Here is a 25,274-nt window from a genome sequence, read left to right as displayed (position 1 = left end):
AGACAAAATTTTTTAAATGTATTTTAATTAATTAGAGACAGGGTTTTGCTCTGTCACCCTGGCTGAAGTGGTGTGTTGCAATCATCACTCACAAGTGCAGTCTTGACCTCCCAGGCTCAAGCGATCCTCTCACCTCAGCCTCCCAAGTAGCTGGGATCAAAAGCATGCACTACCACAACTGGCTACTTTTTTAAATTTTTTAAAAAATTTTGTAGAGATAGGGTCCCACTATGTTGCCCAGGCTGGTCTTCAACTCCTGGGTTCAAGTGATCGTGAGCCACCACCCAGCCTTTTTTTTAAGAGACAGAGTCTCTGTTGCCCAGTTGCCCAGGCTGGAGCACAATGGTGCCATTCTAGCTCACTGCTGCCCTGAACTTCTGGGCTCAAGTGATCCTCTCTCATTGGCCTCCCAAAGTGCTGGGATTACAGGCATGATGCACCACTGCACCTGGCTACAAAAATATTTTAATACCACTTCACACCCATTAGAATGACTATTATTTTATTTATTTATTTGTATTTTTAATTTATTTTTATTTTCTTTTTTTAAATTTATTTTTGAGAAAGAGTCTTGCTCTGTTGCCCAGGCTGGAGTGCAGTGACCTGATCTTAGCTCACTGCAACCTCTGCCTGCTGGGTTCCAGCGATTCCCCTGCCTCAGTCTCCTGAGTAGCTTGGATTACAGGCATGCACCAACATGCCTGGCTAATTTTTATATTTTTAGTAGAGATGGGGTTTCGCCATGTTGGGCAGGCTGGTTTTGAACTCCTGACCTCAAGTGATCCGCCCGCCTCAGCTTCCCAAAGTGCTGGGATTACAGGCATAAGCCATGGACACAGCTTTTTTTTTGTTTTTTTTTTTTTTTTGAGATGGAATTTCACTCTGTCACCCAGCTGGCATGATCTTGGTTCACTGCAACCTCCACCTCCAGGGATCAAGAGATTTTCCTGTCTCAATCTCCCAAGCAGCTGGGATTACAGGCGCTCGCCAACACGCTTGGCTAATTTTTGTATTTTTAGTAGAGACAAGGTTTCACCATTTTGGCCAGGCTGGTCTCAAACTTCTATCCTCAAGTGATCCACCCGCCTTGGCCTCCCAAAGTGATGGGATTACAGGCGCAAGCCATCGTTCCCAGCCAGAATGACTATTATATTAAAAAAGGAAAATAACAAGTGTTGGCGAGGATGCTGAGAAACTGGAACCCTTGTACATTGCTAGGGGGAATATAAAATGATGCACATCCTGTAAAAGTTTGCCAGTTCCTCAAAAAGTTAAACATAGAATTACCATATGGTCCAGCAATTCTACACCTAGATATATTCCCCAAAGAATTAAAAACAGGGACACAAACAAATACTGTACACTGATGTTCACTGCAGCATTATTCACATTTGCCAAAAGACGAAAATAACCCAAATGTCCATTGACCGATGAATGAATAAATGAAATGTGGTATGTACATACAATAGAATACTAAGCCTTAAAAAGGAATGCAATTCTGATACATGCTACAGCATGGATGAACTTGAAAACATTATGCTAAGTGAAATAAGCCAGACACAAAAGGGCAAATATTGTATAATTCCACTACATTAGGTACCTAAAATAGGCAAATTCAGAGACAGACAGTAAAAAGGTAGTTGCCAGGGCCTGACTGTGAGGACAGGGGAATGAGGAGTTATTGTTTAATAGGTACAGGCTTTTTGTTTGGGATGATGAAAATTTTCTAGAAATAGTCGTGATGGTTGCACAACATTGTAAATATACTTAATGGCAATGAATTGTACATTTAAAAATGGTTAAAATGGGCTGGATGTGGTGGCTCACACCTATAATTCCAGCACTTTGGGAGGCCGAGGCAGGTGAATCACTTGAGGCCAGTAGTTTGAGACCAGTCTGGCCAACATGACGAAACCCCATCTCTATTAAAAATACAAAAATTATCCACGTGCAGTGGCGCACACCTGTAGACCCAGCTACTCAGGAGGCTGAGGCACAAGAATTGCTTGAACCTGGGAGGCGGAGGTTGCAGTGAGCCATGATTGTACCACTGCACTCCAGCCTGGGTGACAGAGCAAGACTCTGTCTCAAAAAAAAAAAAAAAAAAAAAAAGATTAAAATGGTACATTTTATGTTATAGCACAATTTTTTTAAAAAAGGAAGAAAATTCTTTTTCTTTTTTTTTTTTTTAGAGATGAGGTCTTGCTATGTTACCCAGGCCAGAGTACAGTGGCTATTCACAGGTGCAATCACAACGCACTAGAGCCTTGAACTCCTGGGCTCAAGTGATCCTCCTGCCTCAGCTTCCTGAGTGGCTGGGATTACTGTTGTGCACCACCACACCCAGCAGGAAAAAATATTTTAAAGTGTATGTTTTTGCTACTTTGGGTTTTACAGAAAGTAAATGTTTTGCAATGCAGCAAACACCTACATAAACACCTATGTGCAAAATGTGCTTTTCCCCCCTAGAGAAAAACAGGAAGGATCTTTCCTTTTCATCCAGTTATTAAATACTCATCCTATATCTTCACTATGCTTGGTACCTGAAATACATATTTATGTTTCTGTCCTCAAGGTGCTTATGAGGGCTGGGCATGGTGGCTCTCGCCTGTAATCCCAGCACTTTGGGAGGCCAAGGCAGGCAGATCACCGAGGTCAGGAGTTCAAGACCAGCCTAGCCAACATGGCAAAACTCCATCTGCACTAAAAATACAAAAATTTGCCGGGTGTGGTGGCACACGCCTGTAATCCCAGCTACTCAGGAGGCTAAGGCAGGAGAATTTCTTGAACCTGGGAGGCAGAGGTTGCAGTGAGCCGAGATTGTGCCACTGCACTCTAACCTGGGGGACAGAGCGAGGCTCCATCTCAAAAAAAAATCAAAAAACTTATGGACCAGTTTGGGAGATAAGGCATCCATATATAGCAGTCCCTCCTTTTCTGTGGCGGATACATTCCACAACTCTCAGTGGATGCCTGAAACCTCAGATAGCATAAAACCCTATATATGGCATATTTTTTGATATACAGTAATGGGTGTATACAATGCAGACATACTGTACAAAAAGATGATTCATGTCCTGGGGAGGACAGAGCAGAATGGAGTGGGACCATGTGAGATTTTTTTCACACTACTCAGAATGATGGACAATTTAAAACTTATGAATTTAGTTCTGGAATTTTCCATTTAATATTTTTGGACCCCAGTTGACTGTGAGTAACTGAAACTGCAGAAAGTGAAATAGCAGATAAGGGGTGACTACTGTATCTTACACTATAATATAGATTATAACAAATCATTATAAGAGATCTTGGGGGCAGATTATAATGTGATCTCTTTTTCTTTTCTCTTGAATTACACATTTGTCTTAGTCCATTTTCTGTTGCTAAAACTTAATATCTGAGATGGGGTAATTTATAAGAAAAATAAATTTACTTTGTACAGCTCTGGAGGCTGGGAAGTCCAAGGTTGAAGGCTATATCTGGTGAGGGTCTTCTTGCTGGTGGGGGCTCTCTGCAGAGTCCTGAGGCAGCACAGGGCATCATGTGGCTAGGGAGCTCAGGAGAGTCAACCTGGCTTTTTATAACAGACCCACTCTCATGATAACTAACCCACTCCCATGATAATTCATTAATACATTAACACATGAATAGATTAATCTATTCATGAGGTCAGAGCCTTCATGACCCAATCACCTTTTAAAGGCACCACCTCCCAACACTGTTACACTACGGATTAAGGTTCTTTTCATTTTTTTTCCGTCGAGACAGTCACTCTATCAGGCTGGAGTGCAATGGTATGATCACAGCTCACTGCCGCTGCAAACTCTTGGGCTCAAATGATTCTCTCACCTCAGGCTTCCAAGTAGCTGGGACTACAGGTTTGTGCCACCACACTCAGCAAATTTTTAAAATTTTTTGTAGAGACAGGGTCTTACTATGTTGCCTAGGGCGATCTTGAACTCCTGGGCTCAAGAGATCCTCTCACCTTGGCCTTCTAAAGTGCTGGGATTACAGGCATGAGCCACTGTGCCCAGCCTAAGTTTCAACATGAGTTTCAGAGGGGACAAACATTCAAACCATAGCAATATTCTTTCTCTCTTTTGATATACTATACTCTCTTATCTTTACCTATCAACAATTATCAGGTTATTTCCCTAGTCTTAAAGCTTTTTCCCATGTCTTCCTGAACATATATATGTGTGTGGGTATATGTATACATAATACATATTTTGCATATATTATAATGTATTATATATGTTATATATTATGTACTATGTATAATATTGCATATATTATATGCATACACACATATATATCATGTATAATACATATTATATATTATATTATATATCATGTATAATACATATTATATATTATATTATATATCATGTATAATACATATTATATATTATATTATATATCATGTATAATACATATTATATATTATATTATATATCATGTATAATACATATTATATTATATATCATGTATAATACATATTATATTATATATCATGTATAATACATATTATATTATATATCATGTATAATACATATTATATATTATATATCATGTATAATACATATTATATATTATATATCATGTATAATACATATTATATATTATATATCATGTATAATACATATTATATATTATATATCATGTATAATACATATTATATATTATATATTATGTATAATACATATTATATATTATATATTATGTATAATACATATTATATATTATATATTATGTATAATACATATTATATATTATATATTATGTATAATACATATTATATATTACATATTATGTATAATACATATTATGTGCATGCACACATATATTATGATGTATAATACATATATTATATATAATGTATCATATATAATATACGTGTGTGTGTGTGTGTGTATGTGTGTGTGTGTGTGTATATATTTATTTATTTATTTTAAGAGATGGGGTCTTGCTATGTTTCCCAGGCTGGATTAAAACAACTCAGCTCAAGAAATCCTCCTACCTCTGCCCAGCCTCCAGAGTAGCTGGGACTATAGCTACCTGAACATCTTATAGATACATCAACCTTAATAAATAAAAAGTTGGACCCAAATTCCTCAGTGTTTGTTAAGCTCAGTAGGTGGCCTCACCATATATGTTGCATTGTAAGTTAAAAACGTGTCATTTGCACATTTTAAATAAAATGTTTGGTGGGAGGTTGGCGGTATATGGGATCACTTAGGATAATGGTATTTCTACCAGATGGCTCAAGAGTTATCATTATTATATGACTATATTATATTGCCTATAGTTTTCCTTGTTCCTATTTTTTCTTTTCTTTCTTTTTTCTTTCCTTTTTTTTTTTTTTAAGACAGGGTCTCACTCTGCTGCCCAGGCTGGAGTGCAGTGGCACAATTATGGCTCACTGCAGCCTTGAACTCCTGGGCCCAAGCAATCCTCCTGCCTCAGCCTTCCAAGTAGCTGGGATTACAGGTGCACACTACCATGCCTAGCTAATTTTATTTTTCTTTTGTAGAGATAGGGCATCACTATGTTGGCTAGGCTCATTTTGAACTCCTTTTAAATTTTTTTCCTGATCCATGATCTTTGCTATTTGCTATCTCATTGAAAAAGTCATAACCTTTCACCATCACAAATAAAGAACTACAATTTTTTTTTTTTTTTGGAGACAAGGACTCACTGTGTCACCCAGGCTGAAGTACAGTGGCGTGATCTTGGCTCATGGCAACCTCTGCCTCCCAGGTTCAAGGGATTCTCCCCTCAGCCTCCTGAACAGCTGGGACCACAGGTGCATGCCACCATGCCTGGCTAATGTTTAAAAAATTTTTCATAGAGACAGGGTTTCACCATGTTGCCCAGGCTGGTCTCAAACTCCTGAGCTTGAGCAATCCAGCCACCTCAGTCTCCCAAAGCATTGAGATTACAGGTGTGAGCTGCCACAGCCAGCCAAGAACCACAACTTTGATTCACAAACTTCTATGTATTTTATACATTCTGATAATTAGAAAAGATTCCAGAAAATTTTACTAGGTGCAATGCCAAGGTGAAAATGAACCCACATTAAAAAAAAAAGTGAACACACTTATAACTGCCCAAGTAAATCTGTTCCATTGTTATTTTCCTATGAGTTTCATTGCAACTAAAAATACTTGAGCATTGACCTATATTGGAACTGTTACAGCGTTATTACAACCCAAAACAAGTCATTATCTCCTCCTCTGTGTTCCCGTAAGATTTTGTGCAAACCCTACCACAGACTTTTCACAACGAATTATCATTGCTTACATATCTGCCTTTCCATATATGATCCTTAAGCCTTTATTCCATACATTAAACCAGCCTTAGCAGCACAAATCCAGAACTACTCAGTCCTTCTATGCTGGGTTTCTACTTCAGATTGTCAAGTAGGCAGATTGTGTGCGCACAATCTTACCTCCCAGGCTCAAGCAATCCTCCTGCTTCAGCCTCAGGTGGGCTTCTTCAAAATAAGGACTGGCCTAATCAGAGGCTATACCTTGTTTTGCTTCTTAGAGCAAAATAGGGATTTTTTTTTTGTTTTTTGTTTTTTTTGAGATGGAGTCTTGTTCTGTCGCCTAGGCTGGAGTACAATGGCACAATCTCAGCTCACTGCAACCTGCGACTCCCGAGTTCAAGCGATTCTCCTGTCTCAGCCTCCCAAGCAGCTGGGATTACAGGAGTGCACAACCATACCCGGCTAATTTTTGTATTTTTAGTAGAGTCGGGGTTTTGCCATGTTGGCCAGGCTGGTCTCGTTCTGGCCTCAAGTGATCCACCCTCCTTGGACTCCCAAAGTGCTGGGATTACAGGCGTGAGTCACCATGACCGGCCTGGTTTGTTCTTTTTTTTTTGGGAGGTCTTGTTCCATCATCCAGGCTGCAGTGTAGTGGTGCAATCACAGCTCGCTGTAGCCTTGAACTCCCGGGCTCAGGTGATCCTTCCACGTCAGCCTCCCAAGTAGCTGAGACTACAGGTACACCACCACACCCAGTACATTTTTGTATTCTTTTGTAGAGACAGGGTTTCACCATATTGCCCAGGCTGGTCTCGAACTCTGGAGCTCAAGTAATAGCCCTCTCCTCTGCCTCCCAAAGTGGTGCAATTTCAGGTGTGTGCCATGGCAGCTGGCAGGGATAGGATTTTTTTTTTTTTTTTGAGACAGAGTCTTGCTCTGTCACCCAGGCTGGAGTGCAGTGGCACGATCTCGGCTAACTGCAACCTCTGCCACCTCCAGGTTCAAGCGATTCTCCTGCCTCAGCCTCCCGAGTAGCTGGGATTACAGGCATACGCCACCACGCCCGACTAATTTTGTATTTTTAGTAGACATGAGGTTTCACCGTGTTGGTCAGGCTGGTCTTGAACTCCTGACCTCGTGATCCGCCTGCCTCGGCCTCCCAAAGTGCTGGGATTACAGGCATAAGCCACTGCGCCCAGCCAGGGATAGGATTTTTTTGAGACAGGTTCTCACTTGGTTGCCCAGGCTGGAATGCAATGGTGTGAACCCTGCTTGCTGCAGCTCTGATCTCCCGGGCTCAAGCAATCCTCCTGCATCAGCCTCAGCGAAGTAGCTGGATGCGCCCCACCACATTTGCCTAATGTTTTACAAAAATTTTAGTAGAGATTGTGTCTTGCCATGTTGCCCAGGCTGGTCTCTAACTCTTGGGCTCAAGTGATCCTCCTGCCTCAGCCTCCCAAAATGCTGGGATTACAGACGTGAGCCACTACACCCAGCAGGGAGGTGTTTTTGTTAGTGGAGACGGTAAAGATGAAGAACAAGGGAACAGCCTAGCAGGTAGCAGCCTGGATTAATTTTGGCCATAGGATCTATGTCTAACAAGCACGGTGAATTTAAAGGGGCCAAGACAAGATGGATGGTAACTATGAACATATTCAGAAAACTCTTTATTTTTCTGCAGATATGGGTGATGACGGATGATGAGAATTAGGCTGGATTTAGGCCAGGTGTGGTGTTTCACACCTGTCATCCCAAGACTTTGGGAGGCTGGCAGATTGCTTGAGACCAGGAGTTTGAGATCAATCTGGGAAACATGGCAAAACCCTGTGCCTGCAAATATATATATTTAGCTGGGCTAGTGTCGTGTGCCTGTAGTCCCAGCTACTCAGGAGGCTGAGGTGGGAGGATCACTTGAGCCCAGGAGGTCAAGGTTGCAGTGAGCTGTGATGGCACCACTACACTTCAGTCTGGGCAACAGAGCAAGACCTTGTCTCAAGACAAGCAAACAAAAATAATTAGGCTGGATTTCTTATCTGCATTGTTTTCTCGGATGACCAGAACTTGTTGACAAAGACTTGCTTTGATTTTTGGTAGTTTCAAGTTACATGGGTCATTACAAAATGACCTAGTCATTTAGCTTATATGATGTGTGGTGCCACAGGCGTGCCATGACAAGACCCTATTTATTTGAGGGGCAACGAATACATGCAGTTTAGACTTGGAGGGCTCTGAAAAAGACTTCAGATTTAGGACAAAAATCGTTGTCTCCATTTTGACACTCTGTGACTAGGCAGTTCACTTTTTTTTTTTTTTTTTTTTTGAGATGGAGTCTCGCTCTGTCACCCAGGCTAGAGTGCAGTGGCACAATCTTGGCTCACTGCAAGCTCCACCTCCCAGGTTCATGCCATTCTCCTGCCTCAGCCTCCCAAGTAGCTGGGACTACAGGCGCCCGCCACCACGCCCGACTAATTTTTTTGTATTTTTTTAGTAGAGATGGGGTTTCACTGTGTTAGCCAGGATGTTCTCGATCTCCTGAACTCGTGATCCGCCCGCCTCGGCCTCCCAAAGTGCTGGGATTATAGGCATAAGCCACTGCACCTGGCCTAGTTCATTCTTTAAAGTGTAGCAGAGTCATAGTCTGTAAATTATGAAAGTTGCCTAGTATAGGCTACGAATCCTATCATTTTCTTTTCTTTTTTTTTTGAGATAGAGTCTCATTTTGTTACCCAGGCTGGAGTGCAGTGGTGCGATCTCGACTCATTGCAACCTCTGCCTCCCAGGTTCAAGTGATTCTCGCCCCTCAGCCTCCCAAGTAGCTGGGATTACAGGCATGCACCACCACGACCGGCTGATTTTTATATTTTTAGTAGAGACAGGGTCTCACTATGTTGGCCAAGCTGGTCTTGAACTCCTGACCTTGAATGATCCACCCGCCTCAGCCTCCCAAAGTGCTGGGATTACAGGCATAAGCCACTGCACCCGGCCTGAATTTTCATTTTCATGAATGTATCCACATGCTTAGTGATATGTATCCCTGAAAAGGAATAGGTTTATTATGGAGTCTAAGACAATGAGTTCCTGGGAACTTTAGAGGATTGGGATGGGGTGTTCCAGTTATCTATTCTGGCATAACAAACCACCCCCAACATTAGTGATATAAATGAACCACCATTTTATTATGCTTTTGTGAGTAAGGAATTCAAGCAGAGCACAGCAGGGATGCTTGTTTCAGCTTCATGATGCTGGGCCCTCATCTAGGAAGACTGAAGGTATAGGGTCTTCCAGTTTCCCCCACTTTCTGTGTCCTGACCAAAAATCAGAGTGCCTTGACCGCTCTGTGACTCTGTCAGCTGTATGTTTTTCCCAGCAAGCTTGAATTCAAACTGGGGCCTTGAATGTTCCCAGGCCCTGATAAAGATATTTAGGTTTACTAGAAAGAAACCGGCCCCAGCACTGAGTCAAATTCCTTAAACCCTCAGTAAACTCTATGCTTTGATCCCTTTGCTGCAGACATACCTGGGTAGAACATTATTTTTCTCTTGCCCTCTGTCATGAGGATATGAGGCAGCACTCTGCATCTAAGTTCCACTAATAAATGCTTTGGACTGATCACCCTGGCATTTTGCGCTTCTTTCTTGTGAATCCCAACCAGCCCCATCTTGAGATGGTTTGGAGCACTTTGTGGGAACATTCTTGCCTCCACTTTTGGGGTGACCCAAGCTATAGGTTCGGTGGGACAAAATAAAGGGTGACTCAAATGTCTTATAGTTGGAATCGTCTGAAGCTTCTTCACTTAAATATCTGGTAGCTGGGCTGGGATGACTCAAGGGCTGTACTCTGGAGCTGTTGACCAGAGTGTTTACTTACATGTAGCCTTCCATGAGGCTTGGGCTTTGTCAGGGTATGTATGAGTAGAAAAACAAACTTAGTTTTTCCTACTATACCCTCATAACATGCTTGTGACACCAGCATGTGTGGATTTTTTCCCCCTACACATCAAGCAATCAATCAATTCTGCAGCAGACACCAGCTGGGTATCCTCCAGTTCAATTCAGACAGTATCTACTTGGAGAAAGCATTAGATCCCACAGGTTGAAGGCTCAGTCCCACAAGACTGCCCCCAACTTTTGATGCCAACAAATGCCAATTGCAAGCCCCAGGCTGTTTTACCTGTGCTTCTGATGGACGGGCTATAAATTAGGGTTTTCATGTCGCTCTTCTTGGGTTTGATTAATTTGCTAGAGTGGCTCACAGCTCAGGGGAATGCTTACTTACATTTACCAGTTTATTATAAAGGAATTTTTTTTTAATTGAGACAGAGTCTCACTCTTGTTGCCCAGGCTGGAGTGCAGTGGCACGATCTTGGTTTCCTGCAACCTCCAACTCCCTGGTTTAAGCGATTCTCCTACCTTAGCCTCCCGAGTAGCTGGGATTACAGGTGCCTGCCATCATGCCCAGCTAATTTTTATATTTTTTTTTAGTAGAGATGGGGTTTCACCATGTTGGTCAGGCTGGTCTCAAACTCCTGACCTCAAGTTGTCCCCCCGCCTTAGCCTCCCAAAGTGCTAGGATTACAGGCATGAGTCACCGTGCCCGGCCAGGATATTTTAAAGGGTACATATTGTAAAAGAAAATAAAAACAGGACCCTTTAAATTTATTATGCCACGTAAGAAGTTAAGTCCTGGAGACCGAGTCGCATGGCAAGTTTGCAAGTTCTGCTTCTTAGATTATAGATTAACTCTCTTCCTCATTGTTCTTGTCTTATAAATGACTAAGGGAGACTACGGCCCCTCCCCTTCCAATCACTCATCTTTGTTATAGATTAACTGCCTCCTTTATTGTTGTGTACCTAACTCAGAACAGAGGGCACAAAAGACCCCACGAGTGCTACAACTTCAGTGTGTAGTATTCAATATACCTTTCCTGAAAGAAAAAGACCACCTGACTAATCAGATTGTTGTAACTATGCATTAAGCCTTATATAGAGCTGGATGTAGTGGTTGGCACCTGTAATCCCAGATACTCAGGAGGCTGAGGTAGGAGGATCCCTTGAGCCAGGCAGTTAGAAGCTGCAGTGAGCTATGATTGTACCACTGGACTACAGCCTACACAAAAAATAAGACCCTGGAAAGAGAGATGTTGAAATTCTGTTAAGCTTCCTCAATCTCTGTCTATATAAACAATCCAAACTTCACATTCACAAAACACTGACTTCCATCCTTTGGAATCTGTGTTTCCCAGGAGGCTGTCCTCAAACTTTGTGCTTGAATAAACTCTCTTTAAACCAGACTCTGGCTGGGTGAGGTGGGTCACACCTGTAATCCCAGTGCTTTGGGAGGTCAAAGTGGGAGGATTACTTGAGCACTCCAGCCTGGACAACACAGCAAGACCCTGTCTCAATAAATACATAAATAAACTAGATTCTCACCCTTTTAACTATTTTAGGTTGACAAAATGAACAGCCAGATTAAGAGATACATAGGGTGAGGAGGTCCAGAAGGGTGCCAAGTGTAAAACTTCCACCCTTACGAAGTTGGGGTGAACTGCCTTTTAGACACATAGATGTATTTTTCTTCAACTTCTTGGAAGCCCCCTGCACTTAATCCTTCTGGTTTTTATGGAGACCTCATTACACAGTCACGACTGACTAAGTCATTGGCCATTGGTAGCCTTTAGTCCCTCTTCTCTCCCTGGAAGTGGAGGGTAGGGCTATGAGTTCCAACCCTCTGGGCACTTGGTTCACGTTTGGTTTATATGTCACCTTTTAACCAATGCCCTCTTTGGCTATTATATCCAAAATTGCTGCTTTCCCTTCAAAGTTAACCTGTCTCTGGTGATACCCTTTCACTTATTCCCCACTTCACCCAGTAATAATCTTGTCTGGGCACTTCTTCAGAATATCTGCGAGCTTTAGGGCAGGAGAGTACTCTGATCTGATCTGATTGATGACTTAGAAAGAAAACTGACATGTAGTGTGAGACTGTTTTGGGACTAGAGGCTGTAAATGAAGGTTATTCTTTAGAATTGCTTCCCTATCATTCTCCCATTTTAAATAAGCATCCCTTGATGTGGAAATATATATATATTTTAGATGGAGTCTCACCCTGGAGTCTCCCAGGCTGGATTGCAGTGGCACCATCTTGGCTCACTGCAACCTCTGCCTCCCAGGTTCAAGCAATTCTCCTGTCTCACCCTCCCAAGTAGCTGGGATTACAGGCATAAGCCACTGCGCCTGGCCCAAAAAAAGATTTAAATTTTTAATTTTTGTGGGTACATAGTATATATACTTTTATGGGATACATGAGATGTTTTGATACAGGCATGCAATGTGAAACAATCACATCATGGAGAGTGGGGTATTCATCTCCTCAAGCATTTATCCTTTGTGTTACAAACAATCCAATTACGATCTTCTGGTTATTTAAAAATGTACAATTGTTATTATTGACTACTGTCACCCTGTTGTGCTATCAAATAGTAGGCTTTATTCATTCTTTCTAGTTTTTGGTTTTAACCATCCCCATCTCCCTCCCAACCCCCACTACCCTTCCCAGGCTCTGGTAACTATCCTTCTACACTCTGTGACGATGAGTTCAATTGTTTTGATTTTTAGATCCGACAAATAAGTGAGAACATGTAATGTTTGTCCTTCTGTGCCTGGCTTATTTCAGTTAACACTAATGATTTCCTGGTTCCATCCATGTTGCTGAAAATGACAGGATCTTTTTCTTTTTTTTTTTTTTTTTTTGAGATGGAGTCTCGCTCTGTCACCAGGCTGGAGCGCAGTGGCAAAATCTCAGCTTACTGCAACCTCTGCCTCCCGCATTCAAGTGATTCTCCTGCCTCAGCCTCCCAAATAGCTGGGACTAGAGGCATGCACCACCACGCCCAGCTAATTTTTGTATTTTTAGTAGAGACGGGGTTTCACCATGTTGGCCACAATGGTCTTGATCTCTTGACCTTGTGATCCACCCACCTCAGCCTCCCAAAGTGCTGGGATTACAGGTGGAAGCCACTGCACCTGGTCTGGATCTTTTTTGTTTTAAGGCTAAATAGTACTCTATTGTGTATATGTACCACATTTTCTTTATCCATTCATTTGTTGATGAACACTTAGGTTGCTTCTAAATCTTAGCTATTGTGAATAGTGCTGCAACAAACATGGGAGTGCAGGTATCTCTTTGGAATACTGATTTTCGTTCTTTTGGGTCTATACCCAGCAATGGAATTGCTGGATCACATGGTAGCTCTAGTTGTAGTTTTCTGAGGAACCTCCAAACCATTCTCCATAGTGGTTGTACTAATTTACATTCCCACCAACAGTGTATGAGGGTTCCCTTTTCTCAACATCCTTGTCAGCATTTGTTATTGTCTGTCTTTTGCATAGAAGCCATTTTAACTGGAGTGAGATGATATCCCATTGACTACTCCTGCTCCTTTTTTGGTTTCCATTGGCATGGAATATCTTTTTCTAACCCTTTATTTTTAGTTTATGTGTGTCTTTATAGCTGTAGCATGTTTCTTGTAGGCAACAGATCAATGGGTCTTGCTTTTTCACCCATTCAGCCACTCTATGTCTTTTTATTGAAGAGTTTAGTCCATCTACATTTGATATTACCATTGATAAGAACTTATTCTTGCCAGGAGCGGTGGCTCACACCTGTAATCCCAGCACTTTGGGAGGTCGAGACGGGTGGATCATGAGGTCAGGAGTTCGAGACTGGCCTGGCCAACATGGTGAAACCCCGTCTCTACTAAAAATATAAAATTAGCTGGGCTTGGTGGTGCATGGCTGTAATCCCAGCTATTCAGGAGGCTGAGGCAGGAGAATCACTTGAACTCAGGAGGCAAAGGTTGCAGTGAGCTGAGACTGTGCCACTGTACTCCAGCCTGGGCAACAAGAGCGAAACTCCGTCTCAAAAAAAAAAAAAAGAACTTATTCCTGTCATTTTATTTGTTTTCTAATTGTTTTGTGGTCTTGTTTCCTTCCTGTGTTTTCCTCTAGTGAAAGTGATTTTCTCTGATATTATTTAGTTTCTTGCCTTTTTTTGTGTGTGTATCCATTGTATGTTTTTTGGTTTGAGGCTAACATGAGGCTTGCAAATACTATCTTATAACCCATTACTATAACCTGATAACAATTTAACACTATTTACATAAACAAGCAAAAAAAAACTAATAAAAACTCTATGTCTTAACTTCATCCCTGTTTTTTAACTTTTTGCTATTTCTATTTATATCTTATATAGTCTATGTCTTGAAAAGTTGTCACAGTTATTACTTTTGATTGGTTCATCATTTAGTCTTTCTACTTAGAATAAGTAGTTTCTACACCACGGTTATAGTGTTATAATGTTCTGTGTTTTTCTGTTTATGTCCTATTACCAGTGATTTTGTACCTTCAGATGATTTATTGCTCATTAATGTCCTTTTCTTTCTCATTGAAGTACTCCCTTTAGCATTTCTTGAAGGACAGGTCTGGTGTTGAAATTCCTCAGCTTTTGTCAGGGAAACCTTTATTTATCCTCGACCTTTGGGAGTTTGATTATTAAATGCTTTGAGGTAGTCTTCTTTGGGTTAAATCTGTTTGGTGTTCTATAACCTTCTTGTACTTGGATATTGGTATCTTTCTCTAAGTTTGAGAAGTTCTCAGTTATTATCCCTTTGAATAAACTTTCTACACCAATCTCTTTTTCCACCTCCTCTGTAAGGTTAGTAACTCTTAGATTTGCCCTTTTTAGGCTATTTTCTAGATCCTGTAGGCATGCTTCATTATTTTTTATTCCTTTTTCTTTTGTCTCCCTGATCATGTATTTTCAAATAGTCTGTCTTCAAGCTCACTAATTCTTTCTTCTGCTTGAATAATTCTGCTACTAAAAGACTCGAGTCTGGGTGTGGTGGCTCACACCTGTAATCCCAGAACTTTGAGAGGCTGAAACAGATAGATCACTTGAGCCCAGGAGTTCAAGACCAGCCTGGGCAACATGGCAAAACTCTATCTCTATAAAAAAATACAAGCCGAGCATGGTGGTACACACCTGTAGTCTCAGCTACTCAGGGGACTGAGGCAGGAAGACTGCCTGAGCCTGTGAGGCTGAGGCTGTAGTGAGCTGATATCCTGCCACTGCACTCCAGCCTGGGTAACAGAGTATGGCCTTGCCTCAAAAAAAAAAAACAAACAAAAAAAGATTCTGATGCTTTCTTCAGTATGCTAATTACATTTTTCAGCTCCAGAATTTCTGCTTCTTTTTAATTATTTCAATTTATTCGTTAAGTTTATCTGGTAGAATTCTGAATTCCTTCTTTCTGTTATCTTGAATTTCTTTGAGTTTCTTCAACATGCCTATTTTGAATTCTCTGTCTGAAAGGTCTCATATCTCTGTTTCTCTAGGACTGGTCTCTGGTGGTTTCTTTAGTTCATTTGGTGAGGTCATGTTTTCCCGGATGGTGCTGATACTATAGATGTTCTTCACTGTCTGGGCATTGAAGAGTTGGATATTATCAGAGTCTCTAGTATCTGGGCTTGTTTGTACTTGTCCTTCTTGGGAAGGCTTTCCAGATATTTCAAAGGACTTCACTACCGTGATCTAAGCTGTATCTGCTTTAGGGGGCACCCCAAGTCTAGTAACGCTGTGGTTCTTGCAGACTTGTAGAGGTACCACCTTGGTGTTCGTGGGTAAGATCCAAGGGAATTCCCTGGATTACTAGGCAGAAACTCTTGTCCTCTTCCCTTACATTCCTTAAACACACAAAACCTCTCTCTCTGTGCTGAGCTGCCTGGAGCTGGGGGAGGGATTACCCTGAACCCAATAACACTGTGGTTCTCTGAAGTTCTTGCAGACTCTTAGAGGCACCACCTTGATGGTCAAGGACAGCATCTGGGAGAAATTCTCTGATTACCAGGCAGAGACTCTTGTTCTCTTACCTTACTTTCTCCCAAACAAATGGAATTTCTCTCTCTGTTCTGAGCCACATAAAGCTGGGAGTGGAGTGACAGAAGTACCCCTGTGGCCACCACCACTATGACGGGACTGGGTTAGAGATGAAGCCAGCATAGCATTGGGTCTCACCCAAGACCTGCTGTAACCACTGCCTGGCTACTGCTTATGTTCACTCAAGGCTCTAGGGCTCTACAATTAGCAGGTGGCAAAGCTATCCAGGCGTGTGTCCTTCCCTTCAGGGTGGCAAGTTCCCCCAGGCGCTGGGTAGGTCCAGATGTACAGTCCAGGAGTCAGGGACTAGGGTAAAAAATCTCAGAAGTCTACCTGGTGTTCTACTGTACTGCAGCTGAGCTGGCTCTCAAACCGTAAGACACAGTCCTTCCTACTCTTCCCTTTCCTTTCTAAAGGGAGACTAGCCTCACTCTGTAACCACCATCACCACAGGCCACAGGGAGTACTGCCAGACTACCACTGATGTTTCCTTAAGGCCCAGGGGCTCTCAAGTCAGTGTGTGATGCATGCTGTCTGGCCAGAGACTCAACCGTCAGGGCAGAGGGCTCTACTCTGGATCAGGGCAGGTCAGAAATGCCATTTAGGAGTCAAGTCCTGGAATCAGGAACCCCAAGGGCCCACTTGGTGCTCTACACCTCTGTGGCCATGCTGGCACCTGAAGCCAGCAAGTCTCAGAGGTTCACCCAAGGTCCTCAACATAGTATCTGGGTATATCTGCTGGTCATTTAGGGCCCAAGGGCTCTTCAGTTAGAAGGTGATGAATACTGCCAGGACTAAGTCCTTCTCAGGGGACTTATCCTTTCTGGCAGTTTATCTGCTCTTGGTCAGGACCTCCCAGTCCATCATACATATCTGAATAACTTTCAATCTGAAAGCAGTGAAGAAGGGATCAAGAGGCCCTTCCATCCAGAGTCCCCTTTGTGACTATATACATTTTTTAATGTCTAACTCAGTCATATGGTTTGGCTCTGTGTCCCCACCCAAATCTCATCTTGAACTGTACTCTGATAATTCCCACATGTTGTGGGAGGGACCCAGTGAGAGATCACTGAATCATGGGGGTGGTTTCTCCCACACTGTTCTTGTAGTAGTCTCATGAGATCTGATGGTTTTATAAGGAGAAACTCCTTTCGGTTGTCTCTTTTTGCCTGCTGCCATCCACATAAGATGTGACTTGCTCCTCCTTGCCTTCCACCACGATTGTGAGGCCTCCTCAGCCATGTGGAACTGTAAACCCAACAAACCTCTTTCTTTTATAAATTGCCCAGTCTCAGCTATGTCTTTATCAGCAGCGTGTAAATGGACTAATACACTCAGCATCTAAGGTCCATAAAGCAATCAATATGTGTGTCTGACACACCTTTACCTGTTTACAGGACCTTAATACAGGTCCTGATTTAGCCAAAATGTCCAAGAACATGTGCATTCAATTTTAGGGGATTCATGGATCCCTTCAGGTAGGATTGCTGGATAAAATACAGGTGTCCAGTTAAATGTGAATTTCAGATGAACAACAAAGTTTTTTTTTGTTGTTTTTTGAGACAGGGTCTCATTCTGTCACCCAGGCTGGAGTGCAGTGGCATGATCATGGCTCACTCAACATCCTGGGCTCAAGTAATCCTCCTGCCTCAGCCTCCTTAGTAGCTAGGACTACAGGTGCACACCACCACATGTGGCTATTTTTTTTTGTAGAGATGGGGTCTTGCTATGTTGCCCAGGCTGGTCACAAATAAGTTTTTAGTATAAGTATGTCCCCTGCAATATTTGCAGAGATACTAATTATTCTTTTATGTGGGGAAGGGATCCTGAGCTTCAAAAGCGCCAGTGTCTAAGAAGTGATGAAGGATTTCCTGAATGAACTGATAACACTTGATTGGCTCCGAAGGCATGAGCAAAACTATTGCATGGAACATACTTACATTTCAAAATCGTTTGGTGTTTATCTGACATTAAGATGTGACTGGGCATTTGTACTTTTTTTTTTTTTTGAGACGGAGTCTCGCTCTGTTGCCCAGGCTGGAGTGCAGTGGCGAGATCTTGGCTCACTCCAAGTTCCGCCTCCCGGGTTCACGCCATTCTCCTGCCTCAGCCTCCCGAGTAGCTGGGACTACAGGTGCCCGCCACCACGCCTGGCTAATTTTTTGTATTTTTAGTAGAGACGGGGTTTCACCGTGTTAACCAGCATGGTCTCGATCTCCTGACCTCGTGATCCACCCGCCTCGGCCTCCCAAAGTGCTGAGATTACAGGCATGAGCCACCGCGCCCAGCCTTGTAGTTTTTTACTTGCTAAATCTGGCAATCTGATCTTGAGGCCATCCACAGCTTTCCTAGGTTCATAGTATTGAGTAAGAATTTATATAGACTGAAGAAGATTAAGAGTGTTTCTTTATTTTTTGTGGAATTATTTAACCACTTAACACTGAAGTACCAGGTGAAGGGTAAATTGAAAGAACTCTTTCCACTTCTTTTAGCTCTAAATATCAATCAGGACATTATTATTATTGCTGTTTTCTGGACTTACATCGTTATAGAGCGACTATGAGTTTGATAGTGTCACCAACAATTATGGCCAATAATTTCCATGTTAAATTTCTAGAACAGAAAGCTGTTGCATCAAATTCTTGAAATCGCAGACTTAGGAAATTAGGTTACATAAACATCAGATGTTCAGGCTGAGGAAGGAAAGAAGCTGAAACAAGTACTCCCAATTATTCAACAACCCCTTGAAGCCGCCACTGTAACTCTGGGAATTGAAATACCATTAAGTCCTATCACGGCCACCACTTAGCCTTTTATCTCTTACTATTATTTGTAATTCCATAATCAAGCTAGTTTTCCTACGAAGTTCTGGGGCAGGAGTTTTCTTTTTTCGGAAATTTCATTTGGATAAAGAAACATGGTCAAAAAGTTACAACAGTGCAAATGGTTATACAAAGAAAAACAAGTCTCTCTTCTATCGTTACCCCTAGTTCCTGGACCGCGGGTTCTTAACTTGGGTTAGGAACTGCAGTCTAAGGGTTTCTAGAGTAATGTGAATTTTCTCAATGCATAATTTTCAATATACAGATAATTTTGCTCGTTTGTGGGGAGAGGATCCAAACTTTTACCTGAGCCTCAAAAGGGTCCGTGATGCAGAGAACCTGCTGAAGTAACCGATGCGCCCGAGTGACTCGGAACGGGGGGCTGCAGATATCCTGTAATAATTTGTCCCCGTGTGAAAAGTCTACCCCTGTCCACTCCACTCCACTCCGGGGCCGCTTGGAAGGGGACGCTCTCCGTAGGAGGCATCCAGCTCTTCCTAAGTTTTCCGCCTGCCGCATTCCTCCCCTCCGGCGCGTCGGCGTGCGCTTACGTCATGACGCCGTACACGCAGCCCCGCCCCTGCAGAGATCAGCGCTGGGACGGAACCCGGGTTCCTCTCAAACCGGGATTGTGACGCTTTGGTCTGGCTGGCCGCTGTTCTCTGTCCCACTTTTTACTCAGGCCTGCGTCCGCTGCCGCCGTCTCTCAATTTGCCCCCGGAGGAGGCAGGGCGGCCGTGCCTTCTGCCGTGCGCCCGCGTGGCTGCCACCGCCCCTCCGAATCCTCCGGGGCCGCAGAGGGGTTCGCTACGGAGGGAGGCGGGGGCCTTCGGGAGGAGGAGGCGGAGGAGGCGGAGGAGGAGGGAAGGAAGATGGCGGCCGTGGAACTAGAGTGGATCCCAGAGACTCTCTATAACACCGCCATCTCCGCTGTCGTGGACAACTACATCCGCTCCCGCCGAGACATCCGCTCCTTGCCCGAGAACATCCAGTTTGATGTTTACTACAAGGTATGCGCCGTGGGCCTCCTCTCTGCTCTCCTCCAGCAACCCCGGGGGCCGCACCCCCTTCCACGTCTGCGAACCCCCGCAGTTAACGCCTCACCCCTCGCAGCAGGCTTGCCTCCCGAAACGTCTGGTGCGGTGTCCGCATTGCCAGTGGAGAAGCACCCCATCTCCCTATGCCCTGTCTCTTAAGCTTTGGGGCCTTGAAGTAATCTTCCTGAGGAGTCTTGCCCCCTGTTGGTGTTCCCTTCTACACAGTGGCCCTCTTGGGTAGGCCTTTTGCGTGGACTTCCTCTATCGCGCCCGTGTACCACCTAGTCCTTTCCTTCTAGCCCGTATCTTCAGGATATTTTCCATCCTCTCTTTCCAATTAAGTGTCAGCATCAGCTGGACTTTTTTCCGTGCTCCTCCCCCTACCCCTTCCTACTTTCTCCTCTCGCCGGCTTCCTTCCCCGAGTGTTTTAGTGTCTTTGCTTCGTGTTCCTTCGTTTCTCCTTTCTTTTCCCAATTGGGAAGGAGTTAGGGATTATTGGAAATAATCTGTGTGTTTTATTTGCATATTCTTTAAAGCTTTGATTTTTTTGTGGGAGAGGAGGAGCTCTATACTTGAAGTTGAATTAGGGATTTTGTGAAAATGAGAGTGCTGATCAACTGTTTGAAGAGGACAGGGAGAGATCTTTACTGAAAGAAAAAAATACTTTAGATTAAGTTCCTGTGTTTGAAAGTTGCAATCTTGCAGCATTGTTAAATCACCCCCCTCAAAAATCTGAACAGCAAGTCTCCCAAGTCACTCTCCAAGGAGTTTCAAGGGTAAGTGTCCTTAGATGTGGACTATTTTTGCAGTGTTTTCAGAGTGTGGAGAACTTTATGGACTCAGAGCCTGCCTTTTTCTCTCCCCCACATTGAATGTGAACACTGGATTTATTATTCAGTCCTCCTTGTCTTGAATCCGCGTCGATAACTCCTAGTGTCCAGTAGCCACCCATGCAAAATGGGTGGTAGAATTAGAAGTAGAATGTAATTTATTTTTTAGACCTTGAATACTTCCTCTTGATCTGTAAGTTGGCTAAAACAGTGTAAACTGATATTTTAACAGATGTTTATATTCTTATGTATGTACGGTGTTTTATGGCAGTTGTTTTATTGGGAAGATTGCCTGCTTTCTCCACCCCTAGAATTTTTTTTTTTTTCCAGAATTAGCAGTTGATGGGCTGCATTCTACTAAATCCAGCTGCTTTGCACCAATTCTAACAATTAGAGTGGGGTTCCCCCCTAAATATTTGGAGAAGATTCATTTAGGTCATGCGTATTATTTTGGATTTCGAGAAAAAGCTCCCTTTATTCCTAATCCCTTTGATACGTAGATTTACTTTTGTGTATTCTAAGGAAATTTTGTTCATTTAAGATACATTCCTCCCCAGGAAGGACAGATTAGATTTGTCTTTCTCAGCCTGGGAAACTGCAGCTTTGTGTGTGCTCTCTGTCCATTTTATTAAATCATATGTAATCTTGTACCTCATATGTAATCTCTCAGAGGAAATCATTGGGAATGCAATCCAAGTGTATTTACTAGTTGAATTCGTTCAAAATACTAGAATATCTTCTAGTAACTTTCACTAATTGAAGCTTTTCATTTGAAGATTATTAGTATGAATAGATGGTGCTTTTGTCAGAATTTCTGTTTCACATAGTTCACACAGTTTTAATATTGCTCCTTTTTGGTACACTTTTACTTCTTAATAGTTGTATGCTTATTGGGAGTATGGCACTGTGCTAAGATGAGGGAAGTGTTAAACATGTGCCTGTAACTATGTTAAGTGCTTTTATGTGTTACCTTGTTTAATCTTCAGAATTAAACTGTGAAGTAGAGTACAGTATAACCCTGCTTTATTGGTGAGAAAGTTAAGTAATTTAATTAAGGTCTCAAACCTGATATTTAGTTCCTGAGCTCCTTGCTCTTTTACTTAGATATCTATCTTAAGATAGTAGATTATTTTAATGAAAGATATTATAACACTAATTTTTTTATTAGCTTCTATAGAAGTGGAGTGAAAGTCAGTCCCAGGACTCTATTCTAATCTTTAATGGAGATACAAGAAGAAATTATTCTTTATATTAAAATTAAAAAAAAAATAGAGATGGGGTCTCGCTGTTTTGCCCAAGCTGATCTTGAACTCCTGGGCTCAAGCTATCCTCCTGCCTCAGCCTACTGAGTAGGTGAGACTACAGGCATATGCCACCTCACCTGGCTTTTCTTCCTTTTAAACACTGTTAGCATATACATATAAGAAACTTTTTTTATGGAGACAGGATCTTGCTCTGTTGTCCAGGCTGGAGTGCAGTTGTCATCATAGCTCACTGCAACCTTGAACCCCTGGGCTTAAGCAGTCTTTCCATCTCAGCCTCCTGAGTAGCTGGAACTACAGGTGCATGCCACCCATGCCTAGCTAATTTTTTTTTTTTTAAATTTTTAGTATAGATGTGGTCTTGATATATTGCCCAGGCTGGAAAAACTTTTTAAAGCAATATAACTGCACACATAAATATAAGATACTCACCCCCTGCCCAACTTGTGAAAATTTTAGGAAGCTTACTGTTTACAATTTCCAATTTTCTGCACTTTAAAGCCAAGGAGAAACTCTAATTACATCTCTCTTGCAGTCCAAATTTCCATCAGTAGGCATAGTCATAGACAAAATTGTAGTATTCGTGGAATCAAATTTCCCCATTCTGCTTGTTTGGTGTAGTACAGTATGACCGTGTTAATTTTTGTAATAGCTTCAGATAAAGGCACAATCGTAAAGCATTAGGAGATGGAGTTATGAAATGAGCAGAAGGTAAAGAAGCAGGAATGTTGACTGCTCTCTAAGCAGGGAAGGGAGAGCATAGAAAGGGTAAAATATGAAATGTTTTTTCTTTTTTTTTTTTTTTTAAAGAATGGAAGACATTAGAATATATTTGTTGGCTGAGTGGCAGAAACCGAGAGAGTGAGGTTGAGTATCCAAGTGTAGTGGGAAATAAGTTACGGAGCAAGGTCCCTGAGCAGGGACATGAGTTGATGAGTCTTACCTGTTTTTGGTCTTTCCTCCTTCACCGTGCATAACTTAAGGTATTATCCTTATATTGGAGTTGGGGAAAGAACTCTTCTTCTAAGATCAGAACAAAAGAATTAAAGATGTAAAAGCACAGGGCTCACTCCCATAATTCCAACACTTTGGGAAGTTGAAGCAGGAGAATCGCTTGAGCACAGGAGTTCGAGACCAGCCTAGGCAACATAGTGAGACCCCTTCTCTACAAAAAGTAGAAAAAATTATCCAGGCATGGTGGTGCATGCCTGTCATCCCAGCTACTCGGGAGGCTGAGGTGAGAGGATTGCTTGAGATCAGGAGGTCAGAGCCTGCAGTGAGCTGTGATTGTGCCACTGCACTCCAGCCTGGGCAACAGAGGGAGATCCAATCTCAAAACAAAACAAGTCGTTACTATAGGTAAGTTTGTAAGAATGATTGTCACGAATTAGGAGGTGAGTTCATTTGCTGAGGGTAAGTGATAGGAGTGGTAGCTTTTATATACGAAGTCTAAACAGAAGTTGGGAATGTCTACTGAGGTGTATGAGAAGGGAAGGTGACTAAAAATATGTAAAAGAATAGACAGTTCAATAAAAATCAGAACCCTACACAATACAGTCATGTGTTGCTTAATGACGGGGTTATGTTCTGAGAAATGCATTGTTAGGCGATTTCATGCTTGTGGGAACATCAGAGAGTATATTTACACAAGCCTAGATGGTAATAGTCTACTACACACCTAGGTTATATGGGATAGCCTATTGCTCTTAGGCTACAAACTCATATAGCATGTTGCTTTACTGAGTACCGTAGGCAGTTGTAACACAATAGTAAGTGCTTGTGTACCTAAACCAGGGGTGTCCAATCTTTTGGCTTCCCTGGGCCACATTGGAAGAAGATAAATTGTCTTGGGCCACACATAAAATACACTAACGATAGCTGATAAGCTGAGGAAAAAAAAAAAATATCATAATGTTTTAAGAAAGTTAACGAATTTCTGTTGGGTCTCATTCAAAGCTGTCCTGGGGGCCAGGTGCGGTGGCTCATGCCTGTAATCCCAGCTCTTAGGGACATAGAGGCGGGAGGATAGCTTGAACTCAGGAGTTCGAGACCTGCCTGGCTAATAAAGCGAGACCCCATTCTTCACAAAAAGAAAAAAAAAGTGTAACTCAAAGCTGACCTGGGCCACATGCGGCCCGCTGGCTGTGCATTGGGCAAGTTTCATCTAAACATAGAAAAGGTACAGTATAAAAGATAAGAAATGGTACACCTGTATAAAGCACTTACCGGGAATGGAGCTTTTAGGACTGGTAGTTGCTCTGGTAAGTCAGTGAGTGAGTGGTGAGTGAATGTGAAGGCCTAAGACATCACTGTACACTACTGTAGACGTTATAAACAGTGTATACTTAGACTACTCTAAATTAATGTTAAAAAATAAAGTAATTGGACTACAATGTCTCTAGGCAATAGGAACTTTTCAGCTCTATTATAATCTTATGGGGCCACCTTTTTATATGCAGTCGGTTGTTGACTGAAACTTTATGTGGCATGTGATCATAATGCTTGGATTCTCAAAGTTTTCTCTCCAAGGGCGTGCAACCATTTTGGTATAAAAGCGGGTAAGATGGAGTGAAAGAATTGTAAGGCAGATGGAGTGATAGATGCCTGTAGTCCCATCCTAGCTACCCAGGGATCTGAGGCTTGAAGATGGTTTGAGCCCAGAAGTTGGAGGTTGTAGTGTGCTAGCTGTGGTCGTGCCTGTGAATACTGCACTCCAGCCTGGGCAACACAATTATCTCTTAAAAGAAAATTCTAGAACTCTATATAGAGTGAAAGGAAATAGAGACGGGGCTGTGTTCTTATTCTAAAGAGTGAAGTTTATGGCCAGGCGTGGTAGCTCACACCTGTAATCCCAACAGTTTGGGAGGCTGAGCCGGGAGGGTCTCTTGAGTCCAGGAGTTCAAGACTGGCCAGGGCAATGTAGTGAGACTCCATCTCTTTAAAAAAATGAATGAAGTTTATGATCTTTTTATTTTAACTACTAAGGGTCTATTTTGTGTTTTTTCCAAATACAAAGTGTGCCACAGAGTCAAACTTTGTCTGGGTGCAGTGTTTCAGCAATGTGTTCTATGTATTCTTTTCACAATCTTAATGATTTTTTTTTTTTTTTTTTTAAACA

The 25,274-nt window shown here is 42.3% G+C and overlaps 1 protein-coding gene and 1 long non-coding RNA gene across 3 annotated transcripts in view; one reads left to right on the top strand and one right to left on the bottom strand.

Moving 5' to 3' along the window:
• Positions 1–19,607, bottom strand: part of LOC134738644 (uncharacterized) — a 34,566-nt gene extending 14,959 nt beyond the window's left edge. The window contains exon 1 of the long non-coding RNA XR_010124537.1: positions 19,333–19,607. This is a non-coding gene — a long non-coding RNA (uncharacterized LOC134738644). The remainder of the gene's footprint in view (positions 1–19,332) is intronic.
• Positions 19,590–25,274, top strand: part of APPBP2 (amyloid beta precursor protein binding protein 2) — an 82,945-nt gene continuing 77,260 nt past the window's right edge. Inside the window, exon 1 of one of the 2 annotated variants that reach the window (XM_054457115.2) lies at positions 19,590–20,036. In XM_054457115.2, the coding sequence (XP_054313090.1) occupies positions 19,899–20,036 (138 nt within the window). In that variant the 5' untranslated portion in view covers positions 19,590–19,898. The remainder of the gene's footprint in view (positions 20,037–25,274) is intronic. The other variant, XM_063655620.1, reaches the window with a different exon arrangement.

The sequence above is a fragment of the Pongo pygmaeus genome, chromosome 19 (genome assembly GCF_028885625.2).
Source record: "Pongo pygmaeus isolate AG05252 chromosome 19, NHGRI_mPonPyg2-v2.0_pri, whole genome shotgun sequence".
Classification (NCBI taxonomy): domain Eukaryota; kingdom Metazoa; phylum Chordata; class Mammalia; order Primates; family Hominidae; genus Pongo; species Pongo pygmaeus.
The sequence above is the reverse complement of the archived record's forward strand: the minus strand, read 5'-3'. Positions and strand labels throughout refer to the sequence as shown.